We start from the raw sequence: 27156 nt of genomic DNA, 5'->3' as shown, positions 1-27156 counted from the left end.
GCCAGAAGTGGCTGGAGAATTCATTCCTGATGGAGTTGTCTGTGTTGCCATTTTGAAGTACTAGTGTAAATGCCTGAAAAATACCTGAAATCATTTGAGTTCTCCTTATATGAAGTATGATACATACGTTCAGAAAATAGGCCTAGGGCTAAGTTTCTTGCCTTTTTTTTTTTTTTTTTTTTGGAATAGCATCATTTCAGTGTTGATTTGGAACTGTGTTCCAAAACAGCTCAAGGGAGGACTGAGAAAAAATGTGATTGGCTGAAAAAGGCAATCTAGATCAGTTTAGTGAAATTCGTATATTATATTTTGGGAGATACTGTAAATGAACCGAAATATATAAACTACACAACCCATGGTCCCCAGTCTCAGATAATTTATAGACTAGCATGAGACACAAATGTCTACATCAATAGGTAGTAGAAAGCAAAACACTCTTATTATTATAAGAATTCAAAGACCAGATCCTTCTGCAAAGAATTCACAGCCCAGTCTAGGGGTACATGTGTTCTTTCTTTCTTTGTTCATTTGAAATGCAGAGCAACAGAGTGAGGGAAGGACCAAGAAATCTTCATCTGCTGGTTCACTCCCTAAATGGCTGCAAGAGCCATGCCTGGGCCAGGATGAGTAAGGCCAGAAGCACAGAACTCCACCCAAGTCTTCTGTGTGGAGTAGGGACTCCCAAGTACTTGAGCCATCCCTCACTGCCTTCCCAGGGGGCGTTAGCGGGAGGCTGGATCAGAAGTGGAGCAGCCAGGACTCAAATGGGCACTCAGATATGGGATGCTGTGTCGTAACGCAGGACCCAGAGGGGTATAAGTATTATTAATAATTGGCTACAACAAGCAAACAGTGCAGTACAAGTACATACAAAGACTGGAGAGGGCTTGAAGTTGTTTTTATTTTGTTTACTTTTTAAACAGATTGGTTTTTTTTATTTGAAAGGCAGAGAGAGGGAGAGAGAAATCTTGCACCTGCTGGTTCACTCCCCAAATGGCCGCAACAGCCTACCCCAGGCAGAAACCAGGAACTCCATGTGGGTCTTCCATGTGGGTGGCAGGGACCTCAAGTACTTGAGCCATCATCTGCTGCTTCCCAAGCAAGTAAGCATGAAGCTGGATGAGAAGTGGAGTAGCTTTTGTCTCTACCAGCACTCCAGTATGGGCTGTAGGTGCCACAGGTGACAGCTTTACCCAGTGCACTACAATGACAGCTTCTATTCTTATTTTTTAAGGTAATTGATAAAATTGTATGTTGTGTGTAACAGGATGTTTTGAAGTATACTTACATTCATTGTGAAATGACTGCGTCTAGCTAGTTAACATGTACATTACCTCAGTTATTTTTGGTGAGAACATGTAACATCTACTTGGAACATTTTTCAAGAATACAGTATATTAACTAGAGTCATCATGTTGTACACGACATCTTTCAGGAGTCTTATTTTTCATATAAAGCATTTTTTTTTCTTGATAGGCAGAGTGGACAGTGAGAGAGAGACAGAGAGAGAAAGGTCTTCCTTTTTCCATTGGTTCACCCCCCCCCCCCACATGGCTGCTGTGGCCAGCGCACCGCGCTGATCCGAAGCCAGGAGCCAGGTGCTTCTCCTGGTCTCCCATGTGGGTGCAGGGCCCAAGGAGTTGGGCCATCCTCTACTGCCCTCCCAGGCCACAGCAGAGAGCTGGACTGGAAGAGGAGCAACCGGGACAGAATCCAGCGCCCCGACCGGGGCTAGAACCCGGTGTGCCAGTACCGCAGGTGGAGGATTAGCCTATTGAGCTGTGGCGCCATCCCATATAAAGCATTTTTAAAAACATTCTTTATGTACGGGGCTGGCACTGTGGCACAGTAGGTTAGTCCTCCACCTGTGGTGCTGGCATCCCATATGGGTGCCAGTTCTAGTCCCAGCTGCCCCTCTTCCAATCCAGCTCTCTACTATGGCCTGGGAAAGCAGTAGAAGATGGCCCAAGTGTTTGGACCCCTGCATCCGTATGAGAGACCAGGAAGAAGCTCCTGGCTCCTGGCTTTGGATCGGTGCAGCTCCGGCTGTTGAAGTCATCTGGAGAGTGAACCAGTGGAAGGAAGACCTTTCTGTCTCTCCCTCTCACTGTCTGTAACTCTGCTTCTCAAATAAATAAACAAAATCTTTTTAAAAATTATTTGTTTACTTATTTAAGAGACACACAGAGAAAAAGAGAGTTCCCGGGGTTGGTGCTGTGGTACAGTGAGTAAAACTGCCCCTTGCAGTGCTGGCATCCCACATGGGCACCAGTTTGAGACCTGGCTGCTCCATTTCCGATCCAGCTCTCTGCTGTGGCCTGGGAAGGCATGGAAGATGGCCCAACTCCTTGGGCTGATGCACTGGTGTGGGAGACCCGGAAGAAGTTCCTGGCTCCTGGCTTCAGATAGGCACAGCGTTGGCTGGAGTGAACCAGTGAATGGAAGACCTCTCTGTCTGTCTGTCTGTCTGCCTCTCTCTCAGTAACTCTGACTTTTAAATAAATAAATGTAAAAAAAAAAAAAAAAGTCCTGCCCACCCCCCCACCGCCCCACCCCACCACCCCCCGATTGTTTCCAAAATGCCACAACAGCCAAGCTTCGGCCAGACCAAATCCAGACTGGGAATTCAGTCTCCCTTGTGGGTGGCAGAAATCCAGCTACTTGAGCCGTGGCTGCTGCCTTCCAGAGACTTGCTTAGCAGGAAGTTGGAATCAAGCTGGTTCTGGTTATCGGTCCCTGGAACTCAACATGGGATGCAGGCATTGCAATGAAGTCTTAACTGCTAGTCCAGACACCTGTCCCAGAAGTTTCTCCCCAGTTTTGGGTTTTGGAAGTTTTGCATTACCAATAAGGGAATGATTTGTGTTTTTCTCAAGTGGATTTAGATTCTTAACTGTTGAGAGCTTTTGACTGATAAAAACCATGCAGTCAGATATTTGGTCTTTTGAGAGGTTGAGCTGCTTAATGGAAGATTTCAGTTCATTGATTATTTTGTTTTGCTTTTTATTAAGGCAGAATAGTAATTTGTTTAGCCAAGCAACTTTTTTTAAAATAAGTTTTTTGAATTCTTTCTACTGCTGTCATTTGGTATGATCATGCTGTAATACATAAGCAGGACACTGTGAGGATTTTGTCATCTGCAGAGTAGCACTTTGGATATGAGAATCAAATGAGAGAATGGGAAGTCCATCTTTATATATAAAAATCTTGTATTTTTTAAACACAGTTGAACCAGGAATTGGGTAGATTGATGTTTTAATGCAGAAACAAATTCAGTTTATGGGTTATATAGATAGACAAGCTCTATTGCTTTTGGAAACTTTTAGAAAGTATAATAGCTCATTTATAATAATGTATCATGTATGAACTAGATCAATCTTTAAGTATCTGGAACTGTTGGAGGGGCATGTGTTTGTAAAACTTTTAGACTCAATCTTGGTATTTAATCTTTTGTGCTAAATCATGAGAAAAATGATAAACTTTGGTACTTATGCATTTCTTTTCCTCTAGAGAAAAATGTCATTAAAAGCCATGCGTTATCTATTGAGATATAACCAATATGAACGTTTATGCCATATTGGCTGATCACAGGGTTTAAAACATTTGAAGATAGGGTTGTCTTTTTGCCTTTTTTTTTCTTTTGCTTAGAACAACTGTGGCTGATTAACGCCTAAGAAGTTGTATTTTCCTCATAGAAGTATAGGCCCAATGCATCTTATCTAGGAAGGTGGAGATAGCGAGAGTTTTGATAAACTGTTATCAGAAAAAATGGGATTCTCTTGTTAGGAAACAGATTAATCTCATTGTTGTCAGTTCTGAAATATTGTAATGGTTTTCTTAATATAGGAGAACCAGAATAAAGTTTAATGCACTTTTAAAAAAATAAAGCTGTATAACTAGAAACGTTTTTCTCATTACCTTCATGCACTCCTTTGTCTTGGTAGTTGGGCAACAAAACATAGTATATGGCATGTAAGCTTTCTTTGGGACATCTTAAAAAATGAACTCCATTCCAAGACTTAGCAGCAAAATACGTGAGGATCAGGAAAATCCTGACTATGGAAGGTGGGAGGAGACGGCATGTGAAAAAGTCCATTCTTTCCATTCTTTCCATTGGCTTCTGAAGGCTTTGCTTTCCTGCCTAGCTTATACGGGTTTTTATTCTCTTTATATGAATCCTTACACTAAGCTTCTCACTTCTTGGTGATACTATAGAAATTTCAGATAGGCACTTACTTCAAGCATAACAATCAATTTTTCTCCTTTTAGCTTAGTGGTTTTTTGTTTGTTTGTGTTTTTAGATTTATTTATTTGAAAGGCAGAGTGGCGGAGATACAAAGATCTTCATCTGCTGGGTCACTCCCGCAATGGCCACAGTGGCCAGGGCTGGTCCAGGTGGAAGCTGGGAGCCTGGAACTCCGTGTGGGTGACAGGGGCCAAGTACTCGGGCCATCTTTGGACATTTTCCCAGGCACATTGGCAGGGAGCTCGATCAGAGCAGCTAGGGCTGGAACATGGTGCTCCAACATGAGATGACTGTGGCTTAACCCACTGTGCCACCATGCCAGCCTAATTTTATATTTTAATTGACAGTGTAACCCTAGGATTGCTGTTCCAATTGGATCCATAAATTTTATTCTGGATAATTTCATGGTATGTACTGAATGTTTTTGGCAGTGTTGCATTTTCCCTACTCTGTGTCAAAGGACACCCTAATGTTTTTCCTCGGGCTAGTCTGGCATACGCCTGTGCCCAATTTATTTTACTTTGAATTTCTTCTAACTGCTATAGATTATTTTTTGCCAGAATTATAATCAAAAAGTCAGCAGGCAAGAGAGGCATCAAGAGTGGCATATTTGAATGGTGTTTTTTTTTCTTTTTTTTAAGATTTATTTTATTTATTTGAAAGACAGAGTTACAGAGAGGTAGAGACAGAGAGAGGTCTTCATCCGCTGCTTCACTCCCCAGATAGCTGCAACAGCCGGAGCTGTGCCGATCCAAAGCCAGGAGCCAGGAGCTAGGAGCTTGTTCTGGGTCTCCCACGTGGGTTCAGGGGCCCGAGGACTTGGGCCATCTTCTGCTATCCCCGGCCACAGCAGAGAGCTGGATCGGAAGAGGAGCAGCCGGGACTCGAACCGGCGCCCATATGGGTTGCTAGCGCTTCAGGCCAGGCTTTAACCTGCTGTGCCACAGCACCGGCCCCTTGAATGGTGTTTTAAAAACCGTCTCACTACAGAAATAACAGTTATCATGAAGTGGTGATGGTCACTAGTAACTCACTGCCTTTCTGAGACTTTTTTAAAAGATTGATTTATTTTGAAAGTCAGAGGGAGTAAGAGCTTCCATCTGCTGGTTCATTCCCCAGATGGCTGCAGTGACCAGTGCTGGGCCAGGCTGAAGCCAGGAGCCAGGAGCTTCATCTGGGTACACCCATCTGGTTGGCAGAGGTGTTCAAATCCTTGGGCCATCTTTGCCTCTTTTCCCAGGCCTTTAGCAAGGAGCTGGCTCGGTAGTAGAGCTGCTGGGATAAGCTGCAACCCATATGGGATGCTGGTGTCCAGGTGGCAGTTTTACCTGCTGCACCACAGTGCTAGCCCCTTAAAACTTTTTTTGGTCTTTTGTCCTGTTGACCACTTCTTTTTGAGATTCTGACTTACCTTTTGCCTGTGAGACTAATCAGATGTTTACCACTGCTTTAAACCTCTTACTACCACCAGACCAGTCTAAAGTCTTTCCGCCTCAGTCTTATTTCTGAGTTCTATTCTTTACTTCTCAACTATCTTTCGAACATTTCCATTTAGTTTTACTGGCCTGTACTCCCAGATTTCCCATTTTGTGTTTGTGTTACCACTCTTACAGTCATTCTGAAAGCCCTTTCATCAAGTCTGATATAAAGCCATACGTCTTTCTTTGCACAGCGTTTTGATATGCTGCACTTTTCCCATGTTCACTATCACTGCTCTTTTTTCCTATTGGATTTCACTTCCAGTATTTTTTTTTTTTTTTTTTTTTTTTTTTTTTTTTTTGACAGGCAGAGTGGACAGTGAGAGAGAGAGAGACAGAGAGAAAGGTCTTCCTTCGCCGTTGGTTCACCCTCCAATGGCCGCCGCACCGCGCTGATCCGATGGCAGGAGCCAGGTGCTTCTCCTGGTCTCCCATGGGGTGCAGGGCCCAAGCACTTGGGCCATCCTCCATTGCACTCCCTGGCCACAGCAGAGAGCTGGCCTGGAAGAGGGGCAACCAGGACAGAATCCGGTGCCCCGACCAGGACTAGAACTTGGTGTGCCAGCGCCGCAAGGTGGAGGATTAGCCTAGTGAGCCACGGCGCTGGCCCACTTCTAGTATTTTAGTAGCTTTTCAATTGGATCTCCTTTATGTTGTCTTTTCCTCTGATTTGTTTGGTATAGAGTGTCCAGATAAGTTGAACTAAAATATCACTTGTTTTCCTGCTTCTTTGCTAAAGAACACACAGTGTCTCCCCCAACTCCCCCAACTTCCATAACTACTAAGATCAAATTCAGGATGGCCAGGGCAGGTGTTTGGCACAGTATGACACCACTTGGAATGCCCATGTCCTGAGTGCTTGCAGTCCTGGCTCGTCTGCTTCCAATCCATTTTCCTTCCTCCCAGGGGGGAGGCAGGAGATAGTGGTTCAAGTATTTGAGTTCCTGCCATGTATATGACTTTCAGCATGGCCCTGCCCTAGCTGTTGCAGGCATTTGGGGTATGAATCAGTGGATGAAAGATCTTTCTCTGTCTCTCTGCCTTTCAAATAAAGTGAAGAATAAATACAAAATGTGAAAAATAACTTAGGTTGGCCCCTTTTTCCCTGTTGCTTGCCCTCTCACTTCTCTTTCAGACCGTCTTCTTTATTGAGTGGGTGCTTAAGTGTTCTGGACCATAGTGGTGGTCTTACTGCCTCCAGGTCTCTTTGGATTTATTCAGAAAATCTCAAAGTCTTTGTTACTTTCTTTGTGAATATTTTTTATCTTTCCCCAATTGGATTATCAGCTCTTTTAAAACAGGGTCTGTACCTCATCTGCATTTTTGTTTATACTTGGCTGTTTTTGGTTGGACATTCAGTAAACATCTAATTTAGTGATATTATTAAATAAGAAACTCAACTGATATGTTAATACAGTGGAGATTTATGTGTTCAAAGATGGTTTTAACTTTTGAAATGTTTTTTCCCTTGCTTATGCATCAAGTTCAGTTGACGTCAATACAGTGACAGTCACTTTTACTCTGTAAATTTGGGCATTTTGATAAATTGATCTCTTTAAAAATCATTCCTTCAAAGGTTTCTCAGAATATGTATAAAAGTTATCAATTTGAATATGACTCTAAGAAAGCAGTCAATATGAATCTGTGTTCCTGTATATAACAAACTAAAGATATTCTCACCTTCACGCTTGCCAGATAAAAGTTTTGAAAGTCAATGGACTTTGTTATAGGTGTATGTTCAAAAGTGATGTGTTGCTTATTTGAGTCAACATGAGGGAACATCCAGTGATGTAGACTGTAAGTGAGATAGTTCATTTGAGGAAGGTTTAGAGGACAACAGACAGGCGGTTATGACAGATAAACCAAAAAATGTTATCTTCTGCTTGGTTTCTTACTGTTTCTCCGCTTAAATAATATATGGAGGTTTCATTTCTTTTTTGATTTATTGCTGTTACAAGGGAGTCCTTTTAAAAATCTTCACAGTGTTGTTGAATATTTTCCATATTTCTCATAGCTTTTTTGTCAATAAAATTAGAAGTTTCTTTAATGCCTTTTTTCCAAAGCAGAAGATAAGACTGCCTCACCTGTTGCTTTTCTTATGTTGTTAATCTTTAAAGCACTTAAGTTCGGAGTAAGAAATCCACATTTCTGTTAGGTACCATTGACTCATAGGAAAAAAAATCATTCAAGAGCTACCTGTAAGTTAAAATAAACTAAATAGCTTATTATATGACTTGTAGTTGGAGAGGGAAGAAACTGATAAAAATAGGAAGAATTAAGTAATGCATACCTAATGACTAGCTTGAAAGTATTTTTGGCTGTCTTTATCTAATTTGTTAGGAGTGATGAGGTGCCTTGATGACAAGGGACTGTTAAATTTTTCTGCAAAAATTTGAGTAACTGGTATTCCTAGTTCTGAGTATTCTTAGAAATGATGTTTAATTGTTCTGAGCCCTTCCCTTGCCTTCTTTCCAAGTACAATTCAGTGTTCTTATCTAGCTTGGTTCAATTTGGAACCAAACAATACAATAACATTGATTTTTAACCCTGTTAAATGTTTTTATGAGTAAGTCTGAAACATACTAAGAATGAGTATTTCTGAGCTAAACTTGAAGTCAAATTTAAAATGTAGAGTCTGTCTTTTCAAGATAAGTTTGTAGATTGGATTTGGTAATTGGATCATCTTTTCATGATTAATGTATCCTCCTTATGCCTTTCTGAGAAGCCTAACCTTCTAGAACCTAAAGAATTATTCAAGGAAAGCACATAATGAAATAATTTTAGAATGAGATTCAATTTTACCTTCAAAACTGTGTGCCTTCTAGCAATATATTCTAATATCATTGTCCAAAATAATTTATATGTAAATATTTTCATATACTTGAAGATGTCATTTTAAGTCTCACAGACCTTACACATTGGCGCCTTTTTTTTTTTTTTTTTAAAGATTTATTTATTTACTTGAAAGTCAACGTTAACAGAGAGAAGAGGCAGAGAGAGAAAAAGGTCTTTCATCCACTGGTTCACTCCCCAGATGGCCTCAACGGCTGGAGCTGGCTGATCCGAAGCCAGGAGCCAGGAGCTTCCTCCAGATCTCCCATACCAGAGCAGGGGCCCAAGGACTTGGGCCATCTTCTACTGCTTTCCCAGGCCACAGCAGAGAGCTGGATCAGAAGTGGAGCAGCCGGGACTCGAACCGGCACCCATATGGGATGCCGGCACTGCAGGCGGTGGCTTCTCCCACTGCACCACAGCGCCAGCCCCCCCCCCCCCCCTTTTCTTTTCTTTTTTTTTTTTCAAAGAAGGAACTCCCATTCTCCGGTTCACTTTCCAAATGACTGCAATAGCTCAGGCTGGTATAGGCCAGAGCCAAGGGCCAGTAATACAATCTGTGTCTCCCACGCGGGTGACAGAGACCCCACCACCGGAGCCATCTCCTGGCTGCCGGCTGGGGTGTGTATTAGTTGGAAGTGGAAGGGCGTACTGATGGAGCATGCGGATATCTCGAGCTATTTCTTAACCACTAGGCGCAGCCCCTACCCTGGAGCATCTCATAGTAAGGAGGCTATGTTGACTTCATTGCTCCCTTCTCATTCATATGGTGGAATGAGCAATCTGATTTCTAATTGGGATGTATATTTAATGAAGCCTGTCTGAGTTTGGTTCATTGAGAAGGTAGTGTTGTAATAGCATCCAAAAGACCACATTGTAGTTTCCTCATATGTACCAGGTGGCAAGAAGCTTAGGATCATAGTGTCTCTCTGGTGTTTTTTTTTTGTTTGTTTGTTTTGTTTTGTTTTGTTTTTTTTTTTTTTTTTTTGGACAGGCAGAGTGGACAGTGAGAGAGAGAGACAGAGAGAAAGGTCTTCCTTTGCCGTAGGTTCACCCCCCAGTGGCTGCTGTGGCTAGCGCACCGTGCTGATCCAAAGCCAGGAGCCAGGTGCTTCTCCTGGTCTCCCATGCGGGTGCAGGGCCCAAGGAGTTGGGCCATCCTCCACTGCTTTCCCGGGCCATAGCAGAGAGCTGGCCTGGAAGAGGGGCAACCAGGACAGAATCCGGCACCCTGACCGGGACTAGAACCCGGTGTGCCGGTGCCACAGGCGGAGGATTAGCCTAGTGAGCTTCGCCGCCGGCCCATAGCGTCTGTCTTGATAATAGAGTTTGGAAGAGTTTGGCTATGTCTATCCTGACTTTTTCAGATTGAATTTGTAAGGTTTGAAGTTTTCTCTTGAAGTTTTTTCTACATATTAATCAACAAGAAAAACTTCTCAGGAAGACTAAGTGTAGTCTGAGGTAGATGTTCCCCCATAGTCTTGGCTGCCTCCCTACCTTTCCTTACAAGTGCGTGACTATCTGCAGTACTTGGGACTGACTGTAGGATCTTACAGTGTGTTTACTGCTGACGTATTCAGCCCTGGCACAATCTGTATAGTAACTAAAGCTTCCTTTAGAGATGAATCTTTTAGTTTGTAATACTCCCTGTCTTGAAAAGGGGAGGGTTGTTTTTGTTTTTTTTTCAATTAAAATTATCAGTCTTTTATTGTCTTATATAATGAGATACTTCAAGAAGTTCATGGAAAATACATGTTATGAAAAAACTACACATGGACTTTCAAATTTTCCTGCACCAGAATAAATTTAATTTTATTTCCTGAACTTTTTGAAGTACCCTTATATATTCTTTTTAGATGGAAAGTTAAAGGTAAAAGGATGTAGAGTTGACACTGAACTGTTGTAAGTCGAGGCCCTGGAGGCTGAGTCCAGTTTCCCCCATCCAGACTTAAGTAAGACTCCCATCAGGGATTCAGTGATCAGAAATACTGTGTACTTTGTTCCACTGCCTTTCAATAAGAATCAGTGTGTAAAGTTGAAATCTCCTCACCAGAGTTTGGAAGATGATGATGTAATTCTTGAGCCTTGATTCCAGAAGAAGGAGCACTCTGAGTGTGGGTTACTAGTTGGCGGTGAATTCATGAGTCGCCAGCTATTAGGCCTTTTTGTCCAGATATTACCTTAATTTATGGAGTAAGGTCCCTGAGTTCTCCTCTTTCCTTCCACAGGGCAAGCAGGAGGACTTCAAGACGACAGTTCTGGAGGGTATGGAGACGGCCAAGCATCAGGTGAGGGTGGCATTTAGATGCTTGCCACTTAGTAGCAAGAGCCGCCAAGTCAGGGATTGATGCTTGCGAGTGTTTTTTGGCTGTGGCATCCACCTCTTAGGCAGACGCACAGGGGAAATTGAAGCCACAGAACGGAGTGGTATCATAGGAGAGGCAGTAGCCAGAACAAAGGCAAGCAAAACCTTTTGAAGTCCTCAGGCCGATCTCAGCCCTCCACTCTTCTTCCTGTTTTTGAGGAGGTGGCGGGTACTGTTGTCCAGAGTAGCAGCCTTTATGGTAACAGTGAGCCTGATAGAAAACAGCCTTAGGGATCATGGGACCTTTACAGAGAATTAGAGCAGTATGTCTGCAGAGGCATTGTAGTTCGGAGGAGTTACACAGGCAAGTGACGTCTTTTTAGACATGGTTGATGTGGTGTTTGGTAGGTTTTTTAGTTAACGTTACCCAGTTAATCATTTTGCAGTTTAAGCGTTTTGTTTCTTTTGTGAAAATTATCTTCAAGATTATTTGAAATGCTTTTTCTTTTTAGACCAAACAATATATATTTTTACTTCTAGGAAAAAATAAAAGATTTTTAGGGACCACCTCCTGGAATAGTTAGAAGATTGTACCAGGAATTCAAAGTTATAAGTCTGGATTTTATCTTTCGCCTCTTGAAGGATGTTTTTGTGCTCAAAGCTGGTTTACATATACATCTTGTTGGGAGCTGAACAGATACTACTTCACTTTTGGAGGCTGTCATTTTTAGCTGTCTATTGCGTTTGCATACAGAAGATCCAGGGACTGTTTGTGTTTTACTCTTTTGGATAGAAGTTCAGTGTGAATACAGCAGTTCGTAGTTAGGGGATCCATAATCATAGTGGTTGACTTGTTTAAATGCCGTCCCAAGGAGCAGAGGTTGATAATCAGTACGTGCCTAGAAGACTTAAGAACATTCATTCCGAGTCTGTTTGTATGGGAGAATGCTTTTCATCAAATTATGCACAAGCAGCATTAGGGATGACCTGTGGAACTTGAGTCCTGAAGAAAGATACTCGGTTTTCTCATTGCTTTTTGTTTGTTTTGTCTTTTTTGAAAATGCTTGCTCTTTGCTTAAGTAAACAATATGGTGTATTGTTGAAAGTAAGAGTAGACTTCCGCATAGAACCATGGTGCTGAGTTGCAGGTGTTTCGAGGAATGGCAGTGGCTGTTCTAAACCCTTTAGAACCTCTGTTCAGGGCTTTGTCTAGGAATGGCGGTGGCTGTTCTAAACCCTTTAGAATCTCTGTTCAGGGCTTTGTCATGCTCAGAGGCATGTGTCTGTGAGATGAGCAATCAGACTGTACTCAAATGCCGTCAACATTCTTCTCTTAGGAAGCCAAATGACCCTCATGAGTATCTTGGGACCAGGATCATATCTTTACTTATTAAAATCTACCTTTCATGATGTGTATATCCTGAATCTTAGAGCCGGAAGGAACGTGAGGTTTTCTTGTCTAGGTTCCTGCCATCAAACACACGGTTATTGAATCTTCCCTGTTTGTGGATTAGATCAGCCAGCTATATACCACTAGCTGTGGAGGTGTGAGACCCCGGGGATCTTGCTGCTTAGTCCGTAGGTTATTCCTTATATTCTTAGAATCATATTTAAATAGGCATTTAACCTAAACATAAGAAATCTGAAGTTTGATTCTCTTTTTAAATTTTATTTATTTTTTATTCTCTTTTTAAAAATTTTTTCTCCTTGCTATCCTAAATTATATTTTTAAACTATTAGTAGGACTTTGTATGGTATGTCTCTATTTCACTGATTTTAAGTCTTTTATATGTAGATACCATTAGGCTTTTGTTTTTACTCTTCAGCTAGAAATCTAGTTATAGATAATTTACCTGTTTTTAAAGGTCAAAGGCAAGTAACGATCATGGGGCCTTCTTTTCTTCTCTGCTGATTTTTATATCTGTTACCTTACTTTATTGTAGATGCTACCCGTTTCTTATCTGAATCAGAGAGAAGTGATAGCATGGAACAGAGGGGCTGCAATATCACTGCCCCCCCTCCCTGTCCGCCCCCTTTTCTTCCTCTCCAGTTGACCTTTTCCAGAAAGGCTGAATTATTCCCTTGTAACTGCTTTGACTATGTTTTGAAAGAAAGCGTGAGCCAGTGAGAGCATTAGGAAAGGACAGTTCTGCTTTAGCATGACTGCATTCTGAAGGTGGTGCTGGAGTTTGCTGGTGAAGTGGTGAATAGGAAGGCATTGAACAGAAGGCAAGATTGGTTGTAGGCAGCCTTGGAGCTTTTTACAATTTTAGGTAGAATCTTTGAACCATTCTGGTAAGTGCATACAAAAATCAGCCAAGTTCAGAACTCTTCCAGAGCTTCTGAATCAGAAGTACTACGCACACTTTTTTAAGGGATTTTTAAAAAGATTTATGTATTTATTTGCGAGGCAGAGTTACAAACAGAGAGGAGAGGCAGAGAGAGAGAGAGAGAGAGAGATTGAGGTCTTCCATCCACTGGTTCACTCTCCAATTGGCCTCAAAGGCCAGAGCTGCGCCGATCTGAAGCCAGGAGCCAGGAGCTTCTTTTGGGTCTCCCACGTGGGTGCAGGGGCCCAAGGACTTGAGCCATCTTCTGCTTTCCCAGGCCATAGCAGAGAGCTGGATCAGAAGTGGAGCAGCCGGGTCTCAAACCAGCACCCATATGGGATGTTGGCGCTTCAGGCCAGGGCATTAGCCTGCTGCACCACAGCGCCGGCCCCAAAACAAGGATATTGTTAAAGCCTATGTATTCTAAAAGATTTTCCCTCTAAAGGAGATACTTACAAACTAGACTAATAGTGGCCTATTAGTCCATTTTGGAATTATCCCATAAGAATGTTTTGATTTATCTGAACAGATTAGTTTCCAACTTACCATACTTTTTTGTTTCTTTGAAAAAAAGGTTAGCCTTTTTATCTTGTAGGCTTTTCACTCTGATTTGGTTCTTTGAAATAAACTCCAAAAGGAAATAAATGATCACTGAGAGTTTTTAGTTGTTATGTTATCTTTCATCTTAAATACTGGTATCAGAGTTCAGAGTAACTAGTTTTTTTGTTTGTTTTTTTGGACAGGCAGAGTTAGACAGAGAGAGAGACAGAGAGAAAGGTCTTCCTTCTGTTAGTTCACCCCCCAAATGGCCGCTATGGCCGGCGTGCTGCATCGATCCAAAGCCAGGAGCCAGGTGCTTCCTCCTGGTCTCCCATGGGGTGCAGGGCCCAAGCACTTAGGCCATCCTCCACTGCCCTCCCTGGCCACAGCAGAGACCTGGCCTGGAAGAGGAGCAACCGGGACAGAATCCGGCGCCCCGACCGGGACTAGAACCTGGTGTGCCGGCGCCGCAGGTGGAGGATTAGCCTAGTGAGCTGTGGCACCAGCCCAGAGTAACTAGTTTTTAAGATGTCATGTGGACGTGGATGTTTAGCTTGGCAGTTAAGACACAAGATGCCTGTGTTCCACATTGGAGTACCTGGGTTCAGTTCCCAGCTCTGGCTTCTGACTCCTTCATGCTGATTGGAGCTCCTGGGATGCAGCAATGATGGCTCAAGTAATTGGGTCCATGCCACCCATGTGGGACTTGGATTGAGTTCCTGCTTCCTGGCTTCTGCTCAGCCCAGGCCATTGCTGCCATTTGGGGAATGGATCAGCAGATAAGAGCTTTCTCTTTCAAATAAATAAATTAAAAGAAAAAAACTAAAACATTAAAAAAATGCGTGGAAGACAAAAATGGAGAAGACTATTATTCCAAGCATAAAGTCACAATCTTTAGCTTCTTTAACTGCATTTGTTTAAACTTTTTAAGACCATTTATTTAATTACTTGAAAGGCAGCTTCCATCTACTAGTTCACTCTCCAAACACCTACAACAGCTGTGGTTGGGCCAGGCCAAAGCCCACAGCCAGAAACTCAATCCCTGTCTCCCATGTGGGTGACAGGGACCCAAGTATTTGAGTCATCACCTACTGCCTTCCGGGGTACACATGAATAAGAAACTGGGAGTTGGGAGCAGAGCCAGGACTTGAATCTAGGCATTCCACTGCCGGATGTGAGCACCCCACTGGCATCCTAACTGCTGGGCCAAATACATGTTTAAACTTGAGATGTTTGATCTAGAGATTCTATGAAACTGCCATATAACTTGCATGAATATTCTGAATTGTTACAGTCTCACAATTTTCCAAAGTTAGCCATCTATATTTGAGTGATTTTTTTTAAAAACTTACTAATTTGAGGGGGCCGGTGCTGTGGCGCAGGGAGTTAAAGCCCTGGCCTGAAGCACCAGAATCCCATATGGGCACCGGTTCTAGTCCTGGCTGCTCCTCTTCCGATCCAGCTCTCTGCTATGGCCTGGGATAGCAGTGGAGGATGGCCCAAGTCCTTGGGCCCCTGCATCAGCATGAGAGACCTGGAAGAAGCTTCTGGCTCCTGGCTCCTGGCTCTGGATCAGTGGAGCTCCGGCCATTGCGGCCATCTGGGGAGTGAACCAGCGGATGGAAGACCTTTCTCTCTGTGTGTGTCTCTCTTTCACTGTCTAACTCTGCCTGTCAAAAAAGAAAAAAAAAAAACTTATTTGAGACACACAGAAACACACACACACCCACACACACCCTGTTTCAAAGGCCCCCAACAGCTGAGGGGCCTGAAACACAGTCTAGATTTCCCAAGTGGATGGTAGGGAACCCAGTCCTATCTCTGCTGCCTCCCAGCGTCTCCATTGGCAGGAAGCTAAAATCAGCCAGAGTCTGCCGTTGAACCCAACCACTCAGATTTGAGACATGAGTGCCTTAACTGTTAGGCCAAACACCAGCCCCAGCTGGAGTGATTTTTGATATGAGGAGACAAATGTGATATAAATTTTTTTCCTACATAGTGTTTCTGCCTGTCATTAAAAAATATTTTTTTGCAGTCAGATTGATGTTTAATGACTACTTAAAAATAAGTATAGAAGATAACTTAAAGAAAAAAACTATTTTTGGCAAGAAGTAGAGTTTAATAGAGATCATTGATTTCTGATATATGTATACATTCATGAAATATACTAAAAAACAACTTGTTCAAAGATTTGTTTCAGCTACTCAAAATTAATGGGTAGATATGCTCTTTATTTTGTGAGGTATTCTTGGTTTTCATTTTTGTTTCTGGTATAGTTTATTTAATTTTGCTTTGAGAGCAGAGAACTGGAGACATCAAAGCTGTATAGTTGTAGAAAATTTCACATTACTGTAGTAACTGTACCCTGATAGCATTTCTTTTTGTCCTTTAATTGCATGTTCCACCTGCAACAATATGGCTCTTACTGATAATTTTCTTATATCTAAGGAATAAAAATTAGTTGTGCTTACACTTAGTTTGGGATTAGTTCATGTAGAGGTTGTTGGTATTGTTTAGTGATGTGGAACACAGTATTTATGCCTTTATGCCTTCATGATGTGCAGTAAAGGGATATCCTTTTCTTCTTTGAGAGCAGTGTTTCTTAAGTGTGAGCCACATTAGATTTTTTGCTTGATCTTGATTTTTTTTTTAAGGATTTATTTATTTATTTGTTTGAAAGAGTTACACAGAGAGAAAAGGAGAGACACAGAGAGAGAGACAGGTCTTCCATCTACTGGTTCACTCCCTACTTGGCCGTAGTGGCTGGAGCTGCGCTGTTCAGGAGCCAGGAGCTTCTTCCAGGTCTCTTATGCGGGTGCAGGGGCCCAAGGACTTGGGCCATATTCTACTGCTTTCCCAGGCTACAGCAGAGAGCTGTATCAGAAGTGGAGCAGCCAGGATATGAACCAGCGCCCATATAGGATGCCAGTGCTGCAGGCAGTGGCCTTACCCACTATGCCACAGTGCCAGCCCCTTGATCTCATGTTAATGATTATTTTTTCTCTGTAGTGTTTGCCATTTGAATGTCTTTGTGAAAACAGACCCCTTTATGGCTTAGATACAGTTTGCTAAGTTACATCTTAACTTACTTTGTTCTTTTTCTCCTAATTTTACTAATGCCTTCTTATTAATTTTTACTTTCACCACCAGTGCTTCTAATTCTTGTTTTATGTGCTTTAAAGTGATTTAAAATAAATAGGTATCTGGTACTTGTTATTGACATATAAATACTTAAAATTTTGAAACTCTTTAAATTGGGTGTTGGTATTTTTACAAACTGGTAGTTAAACTTAACTGTTTATAAGGTAGATCTTATATGACACAGCTCTGGCTGTTGCGGCCAGTTGAGGAGTGAACCATCGAATGGAAGACCTCTCTCCCTCTCTCTCTCTGCGTCTCCTCTCTCTGTGTAAACTCTGACTTTCAGATAAATAAATAAATCTTAAAAAAAAATAAGATGATCTTCTAAATACAAGTGCAATATAGACAAATATATTTCCTTTTCAAATTTTTATTTGTTTATATTATTTGAAAGGCAGAGAAAGAGATCTTTCACCTGCTGGTACCTGGAACAGCTGTGGCAGGGCCAAGCCCAAGCTGGGAGCTTAGAACTCAGTCTGGGTCTCCCAAGTGGGTGTCAGGGACCCAAGCATTTGAGCCATCACCTTCTACCTCCCAAGATGTGCATTTAAAAAAAAAAAGATATATTTGTTTATTTGAAAGGCAGGCAGAGTTATAGAGAAGCAGGGGGCGGGGAGAGAGAGACAGAGAAAGAAGGGGGGTAGAGGTAGAGGTCTTCCATCTGCTGGTTCACTCCCCCAGATGGCCACAATGACTAGAGCTGCACCGATCTGAAGCCAGGAGCCAGGAGGTTCTTCTGGGTCTCCCACGCTGGTGCAGGGCCCAAGGGCCATCTTCCACTGTTTTCCCAGACCATAGCAGAGAACTGAATTGGAAATGGAACAGCCAGGCTCAAATCAGCACTCATATGGGATGCTGGCATCGAAGGCAGCAACTTTACTCGCTGCGCCACCGCGCCAGCCCCAAGATGTGCATTTAGCTAGAAGCTGGAATCAAGAGTGGAGCTGGAACTCAGCCCCTGACACTCTACTGTGGGATGTGGGTGTGTCAAGGTGATGTCTTAACCACTGCCCTTTGAAGTGTATTTCTGAGAACATCTTATAAAGCGGTACTTAGCTGTCAGCTTATAAAACTACCAGTTACACAAAGAATTTCACAATAATATAATTTACTTGGGTCTATACTACATGTATTATACAGTATATATTGTAGCATTTTACTTGTACTCTGTAAAGCCATAAAGCATTTCTGTTGTTTCTGCTGGAAAAGATAAATTCCTTGCATCCCTCTGTCTTAGCATTGTAGAGTCTGCCTAATTTCTCTCACTGTTTGTCAGCACTGAATAATGAGAACTAATGGATAATACTGTTGATGGGATTATGTATTTTCCATTGTTGGTTGTTTAATTTTAGAGCCATCTTTCTATTCCATGTTAAAGTCCTAAAAGTGCCTTTTGCTGTTTAGTGTTTCACTCTCTAGCTCTTTGTTAGTATTCTTTCCTTTATTCTGATTCTTCAATTTGATTTTTATTGTATACTGTCAATGATGCAGGTTTTTTGTTTTTGTTTTTAATGATTTACTTATTTGAAAGGCAGAGTGACAGCGAGAAAAAGAGGGAGAGATAGATATCTTCCATCCCTGGTTTACTGGTTGACTCCTCAAATGGCCACAGTAGTTAGGGCTGGGTCTCCCTAGTGGGTGGCAGGAGCCCAAGTACTTAGGCCATCTTCGCCTGCTTTCCCAGGTGTGTTAGCAGGGAGCTGGATTGGAAGTGGAGCAGCTCTGATATGGAATACTGGCCTCACAAGTGGAAGCTTAACTTCTTTAGGCCAGCCCCCAATGGTGCTATTTTTAACAGAATGTTAGCCAACATTATAAAGTTATTTTAGAAGTCAAGAACATATTCTAAATGCCTTGTCATCTCTTATAAGATACATTGTTTCACTAATTAATATGCTGTAAACTTTGTAATTTTAAGCTAAAGAGTGAATGATTTCATTGAAATGTTTAGCTTTATATGTATATATATATATTAAAATTTATTGTATTTATTTGAAAGAGTTACAGAGAGGGGGAGAAAGACACATACCCATCTTCCATCTGCTGGTTCACTCCCCAAATGGCCACATCAGTTGGGGCTGGGTTAGGCTGAAGCCAGGAGCTTCTTCCCACGTGGGTGGGAGTCTCCCACATGGGTGCTGGGGCCCAAGCATTTGGGCCATCTTCTGCTGCTTTCCCAGATGCATTAGCAGGGAGGTAGATCAAAAAGTAGAGCAGCCAGGACTCAAACCTGGGCCCATGTGGGATACCATTGCTGCAGGCAGTGGTTTAACTCACTGTACCACCGCTCTGGCCCCAGGAATGTTCAGCTTCTGAGAAAAATTTAAAATTTCTTTTTTTTTTAAAGAGGTGAGATCAGTCTGTGAATAAGACTAAGTTCTTCAATAAAAAATGGAATTTGAGACATCATTACCAATCCCTAGCTTTTGGTTCACTTGCAGTTTTCCTAGAAGTACTTTGTTTTCTTTGCTAGGTGTGGAGGGTGCCGCTTTCCAGAGCAGACTCCCTCATGACCGCATGACTTCTCAAGAAGCAGCCTGCTTCCCCGATGTCATCAGTGGACCACAGCAGACCCAGAAGGTCTTTCTGTTCATTAGAAACCGCACAGTAAGTTTCCGTGTCAGCCTTTACTCACTGGAGAAGTGCATAGAACTTGTGTAGAGACTACAGGCAAAAAATTAGAGTGTCTATATTATATTACCCACCAAGGATAACCGTGGCTAAAAAGTCAGTTTTTCCTTCAGGTTTTTTGTTTTTACAAAATTCAGAGCTTACATTTATTCTTTTGGATCCTTTCCATACTTCATAAACTTAAGTACCCTTTAAGAGTCTTATATAAACATTAATTACTTAATATTATCATTTTGTCTTTCCTTCCCAGGGTAAGAGAAACTTTTTTTTTTTTTAAAGATTTATTTATTCAGGGCCGGCGCCGCGGCTCACTAGGCTAATCCTCCACCTTGCGGCGCCGGCACACCAGGTTCTAGTCCCGGTCGGGGCGCCGGATTCTGTCCTGGTTGCCCCTCTTCCAGGCCAGCTCTCTGCTGTGGCCAGGGAGTGCAGTGGAGGATGGCCCAGGTGCTTGGGCCCTGCACCCCATGGGAGACCAGGAAAAGCACCTGGCTCCTGGCTCCTGCCATCGGATCAGCGCGGTGCGCCGGCCGCAGTGCGCCGGCCGCGGCGGCCATTGGAGGGTGAACCAACGGCAAAAGGAAGACCTTTCTCTCTCTGTCTCTCTCTCTCACTGTCCACTCTGCCTGTCAAAAAAAAAAAAAAAGATTTATTTATTCATTTATTTGAGAGGCAGAGTTACTGACAGAGAGAGGGAGAGACAACGATGAGAGGTCTTTTAATCCGCTGGCTCACTCCCCAAATGGTCTCAATGGCTGCAGCTGGGCCGCTCCTAAGCCAAAAGCCAGGTGCTTCCTCTGGGTCTCCCACTCAGGTACAGGGGCCCAAGGACTTGGCCCATCTTCTACTGCTTTCCCAGGCCATAGCAGAGAGCTGGATTAGAAGTGGAGCAGCCAGGACACAAGCAGCCGCCCATATGGGATGCCAGCATAGCAAGTGGCAGCTTAAACTGCTGTGCCACAGCACTGCCCCCCCCCCCCCATTGATTATTTTCTTAAATAATCAAGGAGATGTACCTTGTACATGGGTATTAATATTTTTTAAAAGATTTATTTACTTATTTATTTGAAAGGCAGAGTTAGAGCAAGAGAGAGAGGGAGAGAGAGATATCGAGATCTTCCATCCCTTGTTCTCTCCCCAGACGGTCGCAATGGCCAGAGCCAGGAGCTTCTTCCAGGTACTCTACATGGATGCAGAGGCCCAAGTACTTGGGCTATCCTCTGCTGCTTTCCCAGGTGCATTAGTAGGGAGCTGGACTGGAAGTGGAGCAGCTGGGCCCTGAACCAGCGCCCTTATGGGATGCCAGTGCCACAAGCGCTGGCTTTACCTGGTACGCCACATGCTGGCCCCATTTTCACTTTTTACTGAAAGTTGAGTAATGAATTTATAGTAATTTCTGTTTTTTCTTATTCATATGACTAAAAACTCCATATTTGGGGAAGGTTGGTCTAGATTAAAGCTGTAGTCTCTAGCTATTAACCAAAAATATAAATCATTTCCTTCTGCAGGAATGTACCAGTTCTCTGATTCTAAACTACATCTTTTGCCTATAGATTTTCAAAGTACTGCTTGAGGTTTATTGAACTAGAATCTGTGACTTGAGCTTTATTTCATACAATGGAAAGAGGAAGAAGACTTGTGTTGAAGGTTGAGGAGCTTTGGCCAGTGTGTATGTGAGGAATTATATTTTCCCCTGACAGTGGCCACAGAGAAACATGGAGAATCCATATGGATTTGATCATATTGGTTTTGTAATTTGATTGATTTACACATAACCACATTAGCTTTCTTGGTTGAAATTTTTCTGTGGAGTAAGCAGTCTTTACTCGCTTTTGGCTAGGATTTAAATATGGTGGTATTTAGTTTGTCTTGCTTTTTGCAATTGCATATTCACTTTGAAGACAATTCCTGCTAGACCCATTGATTGCACTATAGTGTTTTTCTTTCCTTATCTTACTGCTTTTTAGCAATACTTGAAATAATTGCTCACTTCTTTCTTCCTAAGTAAACTGCTCCCTTGGCTTTAGTAGCATAGTATTCTGGTTTTTTCCCTGCTTGTTATCTTCTAATTGCTCTGTAGGTTTATCAGCTACTGCTTGGGAGCTCCTAAAGGACCTCTGCTCTGTCCCATATTCCCCCCCACGGACCTTCTACACATTGGTCATCCGTAAGCAGATGACTTCAGACCTGACCGCTCCTCTGAGCCTCAGAATATCTAGCTGCCTGTTTCATATGTCCTCTTGTTGTCTTGGAACTAACCTAATTTAATTTCTTCATTCAGTGAACGGCATACCAGTTCATTTAGTTGTGCAAGCCAAAAACTGCGAGGTTATCCTTAAGATCTTTGACATCCACCTCTGCTTATCTAATTGATCGTTGAATTTTGTGGATTTCGCCTTTTCAGTATCTTGGGAGTCATGTAATCCAGCTTTAAACCCTCGTTTCCTAGGAGCTGTGTTGCCTTGGAAAGTTATATACATATTTTACTCTAAATATTCATCAGGTTCTTTGTAAGCAATATAGTCCTCATTGTTTCATTGAAAGGAACGCCAGTATTAAAAGTCTTTAAGTTATAATAATCTTAAAGATAAATGGCATATGTCTGTTTGTATGTAATGCAATTTATGTCATTTAAATATAGTTGCAGTTGTGGTTGGATAATCCAAAGATTCAGCTGACATTCGAGGCTACTCTGCAGCAGCTAGAGGCGCCGTATAACAGTAAGTAGCGTGCTCAGCTGGGGTGGTTCTGCTCTGGGTTCTGAGGATTCATAGTCCCTCCAGGAGCCTCATGGTTCCCTGGTAGTTACATTTTTAACATCATTTTTCCATTTTATTTCATTTTTGTTGTATAAAAATGAGCCTTGGAGGAAACCTGTGTTTTTCTGATCTTTTAAATTGTGTTGACAAATGAGTTTGAGAGTGCTAAATAATTTTCCTGGACCCAGTGTGTAATTGTGATCCGTGGAATACTTTGTTGGCACCTGTTTGGCTGGTTATCTACTTGCTTATTTCCCACTTACCACTTAAAAAGCATTGGAAAGTTTTTGCCAGAGTAAATGTACGTTATAACTACTTCGCAAAGGTTTGGTTTTGTCCTCCATTCATCATTTTTATTATTAAGAATTCTAAATTATCTCTGATGTATGTGCATTTTGGACTCCCTCACAGGCAGTCCTGGGAATCACTTTTCCAAAGGAGTTAAAGAACCTGAAACTTGTCGGGGAACATGTGTAGAATGACACGTGTAGAATGAAGAAGAAATACAAGAGTTAAGAGTATGCTGTTTAAACTGCTGGAAATAGAAACATTTTCACCTTCATTCATTCCGTAGGTGATACTGTGCTTGTCCACCGAGTCCACAGCTACTTAGAACGCCATGGCCTCATCAACTTCGGCATCTATAAGAGAATAAAACCCTTGCCAAGTAAGCACCTTGTCAGTGAATTTCATGGTTTTAAGTTACGATTCTAGGACTGTATTTCATTTTGTTTTGATTGGTAAATCTATACTTAGTCAAAATATTCATGTTTGTCTTCCTCTGAGTTGGGTGGAGAATGTTTGGTTCAAGCACTAAATTCATTTGGTCTGAAAGTCAGAGATGCTGGAGAGAGTGAGCAAGTGAGAAAGAACACTTCCATCTAGGGTTCACTTCCCAAATGGCCGTGACCGCCCAGGCTGAAGCCAGGAGTCAGGAGCTTCATCTGGTCTTCCCTGTGGGTGCAGGGGCCCGAGGACTTGGGCTGTGTTCCACTGCTTTCCAGGCACATTAGCAGGAAGCTGATTGGAAATGGAGCAGCTGAGACTCGAACTGGTACCCATATGGGTTGCTGTCGCTACAGGCAGCTGCTTTACCAGCACCATTTTCTTTTAAAGATTTTTTATTTATTTGTAAGAGTTATAGGGAGAGGCAGAGAGAGAGATCTTCATCCATTGGTTCACCCCTCAGATGGCTGGGGCTGGGCCAGGCTGAAGTCAGAAGCCAGGAGCTTCTTTCAGGTCTCCCATGTGGGCGTTCGGATCTGGCTAAAAAGCCCATGAGAGTTTCTCAGGCATGGAAAGCCAAGACACTGTGGCAAAAAAATGACCTAAATCAAAGATCTCTGTGGGTGAGATCCCAGCAGAAAGAAGGGGCCGTCAAAGAAGGAGGTACCTTTCTCTGAAGGGAGAAGAGAGCTTCCACTTTGACTGTGACCTTGTCTAAATAAGGTCGGAGTTTGTGAATTCAAGAGGCTTCCATAGCCTTGGCAGCTCATGACAAGAGCCTTGGGTGATTACTGATGTCATATATATAAGAGTGTCAATTGTTAAATCAACAACGGGAGTCACTGTGCACTTACTCCCCATGTAGGATCTCTGTCCTTAATGTGTTGTACTATGCGTATTAACAGTAAAACTAGTCTTCAAACAGTACTTTATATTTTGTGTGTCTGTGCAGGTGCAAACTGTTGAAATCTTTACTTAGTATATACTAAGTTGATCTTCTGTATATAAAGATAATTAAAAATGAATCTTAATGAAGAATGGAATGGGAGAGGGAGTAGGAGATGGGATGGTTTGTCGGTAGGAGGGTGGTTATAGGGGGAAAAAACTGCTATAATCCAAAAGTTGTACTTTTGAAATTTATATTTATTAAATAAAAGTTTTAAAAAAACCTTTTCATACACATGCATTTCCCTTAATTTCTGATTTGATACATTTTTGGTAAAAATACTAGATTTCCAATTTTTTAAGAAAGCAGAGTTAAAACATAAATTTGTAAAAAAACAAGGGAAGTCAGTTATAAGCCAGAGATTTGAGATTTTTCTCTCATTGAGCAGTCTTTATGCTGCTGATGGTTGCATTTTAAGAAATGCTGATTTGCCCCTTTAATAGTGCTGGGATAATGGCTGCCAGGGATCCAGGAGATAGGGATATTTTGGTAATTATATATTTATTTTTAATGCTTTAATAATTCTTCAAAAAGGAATGCTTATTTAATTCGACTCTAGAAGTAGAATTTAAAGGAAATAGTTTATATCCAGAACTCAACATATGACTCAACATAGGTTAAAGGAAGCAAGTCTTTCATAGGAAATTAATTATTGATCGCAGATCCTGCAACACATGAATGGATTAATGAGAAACTAAATCTTAATGGATTTGATCGTAAATATTCAACATTGCATTAAAGTGTATAAGTTTCATAAATTTGTTTATTTGTTTTCCAGTAGTTTCTGCATTTTGAAAATAACTCTGAATTACTTCTTAATGCATCATGATTTGTTAAGAACCTAGAGGTTCTCATGAAGGAGAAACATGAAAACATATGAGTATAAACTCTTAAGTACAAGAAAATATTCTGATTTTTTTGCTTTTTGCTTGCAGCTAAAAAGACAGGAAAGGTAATTATTATAGGCTCTGGAGTCTCAGGCTTGGCAGCAGCTCGACAGTTACAAAGTTTTGGAATGGATGTTACACTTCTGGAAGCCAGGGTAAGAATTTTATTTTGGCTTTAAGAAACCTGACTTAATAGAAATATGGTAAGGAGACTATCTGTGCCAGTGAAGGTGCTGCACACCTTGATTCATATAATACTAAAACACTTCTGACAGTAAAGTTTTGAAAAGTGCTTAATGAGTAGAGTTTGTTAATGATCCATATAGTGTTCATAAAAGACATTTATTTGAAAGGCAGAGTGACAGAAAGGGGAGGGAGGGAGAAAGGGAGAGGGAGATGAAGAGAGAGCGACACACACACACACACACACACACAATCGTCATCTACTGATTCACTTCCCAGATAGCCACAAGTGCCAAGGCTGGGTCAATTTAAAGCCAGGAACCAGAATCTCTTATTCAGGCCTCCTGTTTGGGTACTAGGAATCCAAGTACTTGAGCCGTCTTCTCCTGCCTCTCAGGTACATTAGCAGCTATCTGAATCAGAAGTGGGGAAGCTAAGATTGAAATTGGTACTCTGATAAAATGATTCAGGCATTGCAAGCAGCAGCTTAACACATGCCACAATGTGTTTGATGGATTTTCAGATCTTTTACTTTTTTTCTTTTGTAGTTAGCTGTTAAATATGAAACAGTCATGGTCAGATCCTTTAGAGGAGGCAGTTATTTCCTGGGATGGGACCAGGTTGTATTTGCTGTGTGTGTGTCTGTGTGTGGTTAATATTATTTGTTTGTTTGAAAGAGGTGCAGAGAGAGATCTTCCATCTGCTGGTTTAATCCCCAGATGGCCAGGACTGGGCCAGGTTGAAACCAGGAGCAGGGTAGCAGGGCACAAGTCCAGCACCTGGGCCATCCTTTGCTGCTTTTCCCAGGCCATTAGCAGGGAGCTGGATTGGAAGTGGAGTAACTGGGGCACTAACTAGTGCCCATATGGGATGCTGACATTTCAGGCAGTGGCTGGCCCCTGTATGTCCGGTTTTATAGTGAAAGAAAAGTAGTTGCTTCTGAGGCAGAAGCCATCTTTTAGGACCTGATGTAGCTAATATATTTGTTTTCTCATTAGTTTTTAGAGAAGTGGATTGGAGGAGGAAAAGGATTTGGCACTTGTTGGAAAAATGAATACCACATTAATGATGCTACTATTAAAATTTATGTATAATTTCTTTTTTATCCTGGGTTTTCCCTGTCTCCAGTTGCACTAAGTATTTTGCTTAGAGCCTTTTGAGGGAAACCTCATCTTCACCTGCAGAAAATTTTATTTTATTCATTTATTCATTTAAAAGATTTTATTTATTTGAGAGGTAGAGTCACAGACAGAGAGAGGGAGATACAGAGAGAAAGGTCTTCCGTCCATTGGTTCACTCTCCACATGGCTGCAACATCCAGAGCTACACTGATCCAAAGCCAGGAGCCAGGAGCCTCTTCTGGTTTCCCACACGGGTGCAGAGGCCCATGGACTTGGGCCATCTTCCACTGCTTTCCCAGGCCACAGCAGAGAGCTGGATTGGGAAAGGAGCAGCCAGGACTAGAACCGGTGCCCAAATGGGATGCTGGTGCTGCAGGTGGATGATTAACCTACTGCGCCACCTTGCCAGCCCCTATGTATAATTTCTGAATTCTACTTGTCTTACAGTAACTTAAAGGCCTCCCTAGACTCCCAATATTTCAGAACAACAAAACAATTCTCTGGTAACCTGCACAACCTGAAATTCTATAAATGCTTTTAATATGCTACATGTAGTATAATTAAATTGTTTTCTATAAATTGTTAATTTTGCAAATACTCTTTTAAAATGGAATATGAGGAAGTGAAAATTAAATTTTATTTTCTTGATGTATAACCTGTTACTAAAAAAGTACTTGAGGGGTTAAGCTCCTGCTTGGGATGCCTGCATCCTGTATCCACGCACTGTTTGGAATCCTGTCCTGCTAATGTGCCTGGGAAGGCAGCAGATGATGGCTCAAGTGCATGAGTCCCTGCTCTCTGTGGCAGACCCAGAGGGAGATCCTGGCTGCAGGCTTCAGTCTAGCCCAGCCCTGACTATTATGGGCTTTTGGAGAGTGAACCAGAAGGTTGTCTGTCTGTCTGTCTGTCTCCCGCCCTCCCTGTAAAAGCTCTTTTTGTCTCTCTTTCCTTTTGTTGGGCCTTTCAAGTAGATGAAAATACATATAAAAATTTAGAAAACATCTGTGTGTCCTCTATACTAAGAATACAGT

At 42.0% G+C, this 27156-nt stretch overlaps 1 protein-coding gene across 2 annotated transcripts in view; it reads left to right on the top strand.

The window, feature by feature from the left end:
• KDM1A (lysine demethylase 1A) overlaps positions 1-27156 on the top strand; it is a 65239-nt gene that overhangs the window by 7856 nt on the left and 30227 nt on the right. The window contains exons 3-7 of one of the 2 annotated variants that reach the window (XM_051857965.2): positions 10785-10844; positions 19346-19479; positions 22145-22223; positions 22837-22929; positions 24870-24976. In XM_051857965.2, coding sequence (XP_051713925.2) covers positions 10785-10844; positions 19346-19479; positions 22145-22223; positions 22837-22929; positions 24870-24976 — 473 coding nt within the window. The remainder of the gene's footprint in view (positions 1-10784; positions 10845-19345; positions 19480-22144; positions 22224-22836; positions 22930-24869; positions 24977-27156) is intronic. The other variant, XM_051857966.2, reaches the window with a different exon arrangement.

The sequence above is a fragment of the Oryctolagus cuniculus genome, chromosome 7 (genome assembly GCF_964237555.1).
Source record: "Oryctolagus cuniculus chromosome 7, mOryCun1.1, whole genome shotgun sequence".
NCBI lineage: Eukaryota > Metazoa > Chordata > Mammalia > Lagomorpha > Leporidae > Oryctolagus > Oryctolagus cuniculus.
This window is presented reverse-complemented; position numbering and strand designations above follow the sequence as displayed.